Source organism: Crocuta crocuta, unplaced genomic scaffold, assembly GCF_008692635.1.
Source record: "Crocuta crocuta isolate KB4526 unplaced genomic scaffold, BGI_CrCroc_1.0 scaffold130, whole genome shotgun sequence".
Taxonomy (NCBI): Eukaryota; Metazoa; Chordata; class Mammalia; order Carnivora; family Hyaenidae; genus Crocuta; species Crocuta crocuta.
This window is the reverse complement of record NW_027527920.1, coordinates 6,426,432-6,432,245: the sequence shown is the minus strand read 5'-3', so window position 1 is coordinate 6,432,245 and position 5,814 is coordinate 6,426,432. Positions and strand designations below refer to the sequence as shown.

General features: G+C 61.4%; 1 protein-coding gene across 1 annotated transcript in view; it reads left to right on the top strand.

Moving 5' to 3' along the window:
* Positions 1-715: 715 nt before the first annotated feature.
* SKOR1 (SKI family transcriptional corepressor 1) overlaps positions 716-5,814 on the top strand; it is a 7,369-nt gene continuing 2,270 nt past the window's right edge. The window contains exons 1-6 of the mRNA XM_077781150.1: positions 716-738; positions 1,043-2,727; positions 3,261-3,571; positions 3,635-3,725; positions 4,290-4,397; positions 4,890-4,961. Of these exons, the coding sequence (XP_077637276.1) occupies positions 716-738; positions 1,043-2,727; positions 3,261-3,571; positions 3,635-3,725; positions 4,290-4,397; positions 4,890-4,961 (2,290 nt within the window). The remainder of the gene's footprint in view (positions 739-1,042; positions 2,728-3,260; positions 3,572-3,634; positions 3,726-4,289; positions 4,398-4,889; positions 4,962-5,814) is intronic.

Genomic DNA, 5,814 nt, shown 5'->3' with positions numbered 1-5,814 from the left:
CTGCCTGGGCCGGAGATCAAGGCACGGGACCTGCAGCAACTTTTGACCTGAAGCCTTATGGCTTCGGACACCAGCAAGGATTCCCAGTTCAGCCCATATGAACCGGGACAGCCCAGCTTGAAGTATACTCAGATAGGAAACGCCCCTAAAGAGGAAGCCCAGAGACGGGAGAGACTGCATTTGGCCTGAGCAGGAAAGGCAAATCTGAAGGAGGAAAACTTAGGGAGTGGGCGGTTAGAAGCGAAGAAGTGGCTCCTGAGAAACTTCCTTGAGAACCTCTCTGTCCCCACGCACTGACCCGGATGGAAACCAGCTTTGGTCTGGAACGCGGCTAAAAATGCAGAAAATGTGGATAAGAATTGCGTGACCCTGCTCCCACTGATGGCTGGAAAGAAAACGGTGTGTATTTCCAGCCGGAACCTTTCTGCTCAACGAACGCGAGGCTCCGGGCGTGAGAGGAGAAGCTTGGGTTTGTGGAAACCAGGGCTGTTATTCCGGGGAGCCTGCTCCGCACGGAACTGGGTGCGGTGGGGGCTGCCCTGGGGCTGGGCGCTCACAGCGCGCTTCTGAGAGTCGGGTTCANGCGTGCATGCGCGACTGAGCAGAGGGGCAGCCTGTCCCCTAAGTCCGGGCTTCAGGACCCCGGCGGGTAGGGCAGGCTTCGAGGGTAGCCAAAGGCGCACGGATCTGGACGTTGGGAACCCTGGGTTAGGCAATGGCTTTGCTGTGTGGCCTTGGGCAAGTCACCCTCCGTCTCTGGGCCCCACTTCTTGAACAATCCGAAAACAAAATTGGGTTCCAAGCTGCCGGGGCAATCCTGAGGTCTCAATTACCCCTTCTTCTCCCCCAGACCCCAGAGGCTTTTGTTGTGGAGCCAGCACTCGTCTGAATAACAAAAGGCTCCCGTCCAGGGGGCGAATGAGCTTGGACTCCCCGTGGCCAAGTTTCCCCACGCGCCCACCTCGGCGCGCCCAGCTGGGCGGGCCGAGCCGCGGGGGCGCTGAAAATGGCTCATCTGCTCTCTACTTTCTCTGTTTCGCAGGAGCGGCGGCATGGAGGCTCTCACCGCTCAGCTGGGGCCGGGGCGCGAGGGCAGCTCCTCACCCAATTCGAAGCAGGAGCTGCAACCCTACTCAGGCTCCAGCGCTCTCAAACCCAACCAGGTGGGCGAGACGTCGCTGTACGGGGTGCCTATCGTGTCTCTGGTCATCGACGGCCAGGAGCGCCTGTGCCTGGCGCAGATCTCCAACACCCTCCTCAAGAACTACAGCTACAATGAGATCCACAACCGCCGTGTGGCCCTGGGCATCACGTGCGTGCAGTGCACGCCGGTGCAACTGGAGATCCTGCGTCGGGCCGGGGCCATGCCGATCTCCTCGCGCCGCTGCGGGATGATCACTAAGCGCGAGGCCGAACGCCTGTGCAAGTCGTTCCTGGGCGAGCACAAGCCACCCAAGCTGCCCGAGAACTTCGCCTTCGATGTGGTGCACGAGTGCGCGTGGGGCTCGCGTGGCAGCTTCATCCCCGCGCGTTACAACAGCTCGCGTGCCAAGTGCATCAAGTGCGGCTACTGCAGCATGTACTTCTCGCCTAACAAGTTCATCTTTCACTCGCACCGCACCCCCGACGCCAAGTATACGCAGCCCGACGCCGCTAACTTCAACTCGTGGCGCCGTCACCTCAAGCTCAGTGACAAGTCGGCCACAGATGAACTGAGCCACGCTTGGGAGGACGTCAAGGCCATGTTCAATGGCGGCACGCGCAAGCGGACTTTCTCGCTGCAAGGCGGCGGCGGCGGCGGCGCTAATGGCGGGTCGGGTGGGCAGGGGAAGGGTGGTGCTGGCGGCGGGGGCGGCCCTGGGTGTGGCGCAGAAATGGCCCCAGGCCCGCCGCCCCACAAAAGCCTGCGTTGCGGCGAAGACGAGGCCACCGGGCCTCCTGGGCCGCCTCCTCCCCATCCGCAGCGGGGACTCGGTCTAGCGGCGGGAGCCGGCGGCCCGGCGGGCCCTGGAGGGCCTGGTGGCGGCGCCGGTGTACGAAGCTACCCAGTGATCCCCGTGCCCAGCAAGGGCTTTGGCCTCTTGCAGAAACTGCCCCCGCCGCTTTTCCCTCATCCCTATGGCTTCCCCACCGCCTTCGGCCTCTGCCCCAAAAAGGACGACCCTGTGCTAGGGACGGGCGAACCCAAGGGTGGCCCAGGCACCGGGAGCGGCGCGGGCGCGGGCACTGGCGGAGGTGCGGGCGGGCCGGGATCCGGCCACTTGCCCCCGGGNCGCGGGCCGCTGGACGAGGACGGCGCGGACGAGGCGCTGCCGCCGCCCCTGGCCCCGCTGCCCCCGCCTCCTCCGCCCGCACGCAAAGGCTCCTACGTGTCGGCCTTCCGACCGGTGGTCAAGGACGCCGAGAGCATCGCCAAGCTCTACGGTAGCGCCCGCGACGCATATGGCGCCGGGCCGGCTCGTGGGCCCGGGCCGGGAGCAGGGTCTGGCGGCGGTTACGTGAGCCCAGACTTTCTGAGCGAGGGCAGCTCCAGCTACCACTCCGCCTCGCCCGACGTGGACACTGCTGACGAGCCAGAGGTGGACGTGGAGTCCAACCGCTTCCCCGACGATGAGGGCGCTCCGGAGGAGGCCGATCCCGGAGCACCCAGTGCGCCCAGCGCGGGAGGCGGCCCGGACGCCGACCCGCCCGTAGGGCCCCCGTCTGCCACCTCTTCGGGCGCCGACGGTNGGGTTTAGGAAAATCAGGAGGTGGGGGGCGGGGGGGACAGGCCTGAGAAGCCAGTGTGCTGAGTTTTTGCTGGGGGGTGGGGGCGCAGAGACAGGCAGGGACCTCAGGAACACAGTGAAATAGAAGGGATCTGGGGAAAGAACGCGGAGCAGAGAAAGGGACCCAAACAGAGAAACGCGCCTGCGAGCCCCGGCCCGTGGCTCACCCGCCCAGATGGAGAGCAGAGTCCGGGGACGAAGGGCTGGTGAGGAGAGGAGAGGACCGCCTCTCCCTCAAGCCGGGACCCAGCAGTCGGGGTTCTGGAATCTTCCTCTACCTAACTTGTAGTTTTCTGTGTCTCTTTGAACTCTGGCCTGGGGAACCGCGGGGTTCATTTGGTAGCAGCTGTCGAGATGGCTTGCGGGGCGGGAGAGGGGCTCTCAGGTTGTCTGGGCCCCGGGTTCCGGTCGGAGCTGTGCAACTAAGCCGAAGTCGTTCGCCATTTGAAAGTGGGTGCACACACCTGTACATTTCCATTGGGTCTATTAAAGCACGAATCATTAGCTGGATGCAAAAGGCGTCATTTATGCGGGGCCTGGGCGCGGGCTGGCGGGAAGGTGCCGAAAAGGAGGTGGGCGAAGGGTGGGGGGAGGCTTTGCACAGCCCTTGGCTTGAGAGCCTCTTTGTCTTTCTGATAAATGTCTCGAGGGCGCTAATAATTACCCTGAAACTACAACGGCGCTGTGGCCTCCGAGGGCGCCAGGCCGCCCCGCGTGCGTCACAGCCGCCCCGGGGCTCCCGGGTCCCACGGGTTGGCCGACCTCCGCCTCCCTCTCGGCGCTCGCTCTCGGCCGCGGCCAGGGCTGGGCGACCCTGAGCCGCTACAAGCGCCCCCCTAACCGCCTGTCGTTTTCGGCCGCCGCAGGTGTACGCGCCAGAGCGGGACGAGCACGTGAAGAGCGCGGCGGCGGCGCTGGGGCCCGCGGCCTCCTACCTCTGCACCCCCGAGGCCCACGGTAACGCCCCCAGCCCCCCGCCGAGGTCGCTGGCCAATGTGACGCGGGGACCGCGGGCGCAGGGCCAGGGCTGGGAGGTGGGGGCTGCTGCGAAGACGAGGGGAGAAAAAGAGAAGCAAAGAGAGCGAGAGAAAGAGGGAGACGAAGCTAAGCGAGGACTCCCAACAACTTCCATCGTTTGGTCACTTAACAAACTGCCCTGTCCACCACACAACACGCGCTCACATACACCACATACACTGGCTTAAATCCTTTTTAAAACCACGCCTGGCACCTCTTTCAAGTCCTCTCATTTATTCAGCAAGCGTTTGAGGCCCCGAGGTCCTCTGTGGTCAGGTCAGGTTAGGGCAGAGGGTGTGGGAGCTGGGCTGCGCGCTTGGATACCTCCGAAGAGCCCNTACCCGGCCCAAAGCCTCGGGGTGCAAGCCCAGGCGCACAGCCGGGAACCAGCGGCGGCCACAACGCTTTTAATTAGGGCTCGGGCGCCCCGACCGTGGCAGCTCTGGCCGTATCGGGGTCACGGTTGCTTTGCTTCTCCTTGAAACTCGGTTTATTGCCTTTAAGAACCAGATAAGGAAGACAATCACTCGACCGCCGACGATTTGGAAACGAGGAAATCCTATCCAGACCAAAGGAGTATCTCCCAGCCAAGTCCCGCAAATACAGACCGAGGTGAGCCCTAGGACCCTCACGCACCAACCCCACCCGGAAGCTGGGGCCCAGGTCTCCTAGGTTTCCACGGGCTTGGGCTTGGCTTTTGAGGAAGGCTTTCGATCAAGCGTAAGCGGCTGCTGGTCCCCTTGTGCGGCTGGCAGAGACCTATTTAAACAGCGCGCGAGGTGCAGGCCAGGGCTTTCCTCCTTAGTGGGTTTGGGGCTCTTCCAGGGAAAGGGAAGGGGGTGTACTAAAAGGAAATGAGAGACACCGTCACCCACATGAAGCAGGTCAAAGGGTATACTTCCTGTTCTAAGATAGCCTACCTTCCCCGGGTCCACTCTCCTTCAGTGGGTCACTCTAAAATGATAGCTTGGAAGGTAGGTAATACTGCATGCCTGTAACTGATTGTAGTAGCTCCCTGACTTAACACAGTTCGGGAAAGCTCCCCCACCCCCTCCCAAGGCCTCTCCCAGGATAGAATCCCTTTTACCCGCCCTTGTATCCCAGGTGAAGATGGGCTCACCTTGGATGTCACAGGAACTCAGCTAGTGGAGAAAGATATCGAGAACCTGGCCAGAGGTGAGGTTAAATCTGTGAAATGGGGGTACACTGTGGTTGGGGGAGATGAACCCTTCTTGTAAGGGAGTGCGTGGGAAGACAGGGCTCTTGGGGAATCCGTTTTCACTGAGTGCAAAGGATAATCCTCTGGACCCATTATCCTGGCACAGAGGTATGGGGAGGGGCGGAGGTGGGGCGAGTGAACCAAACCCCTAGAGGTTCATTAGAAGTTTGGGTTCCTGAGGCGGGCCTGTCTGAAGAACCCAGCAAAAAAGAGAAATGAGTAATGATTCTGAGAACTTGATGCATGTGACAGTCAGGGCAATCTGGGTCTCCCAACCTCACTGGAAAACAGGACTTTTTCTGAAAAGCAAGATTGCAAAGAGGCATTTATTTTAGGAGTCTGAGAGGTTAATTTTTTCCTGGAATTAATATGTGGTGCCCCCACCCCAAAACCCCCTAAATGGGGTGGGGAGGGAGCATGTTTTGGGGATGGGGTCCTGGGGTAGCTGCTCTGTCTGCAAGGGGGTGAGTGTGGCTTGAGGCACAGAGGACAGGAGCCTCTAACCCCACTTTGCTCCTCTACCTCCCATTTTTGGGAGGAAATGAGGGACACTGTCTCATTTGTGTGTGTGTGTGTGTGTGTGTGTGTGTGTGTGTGTGTGTGTGTTTCCTCAGCACCTGGGATTTCTCAGAGAGCCTCCCCATGGGGAGGATCTTGATACCAATAGCTCCATGGTCAGGGCAGCCCCTGCCCTTCCTCCGTAGCTGGTGCTGAGGGCACTAACAGTGCTTTCCACACCCACCTGCTATGCACCACCCTGCCCTCAACCAGTCCAGAAATGATCTTGGAAACTGGTGCAGGAACGGCGGG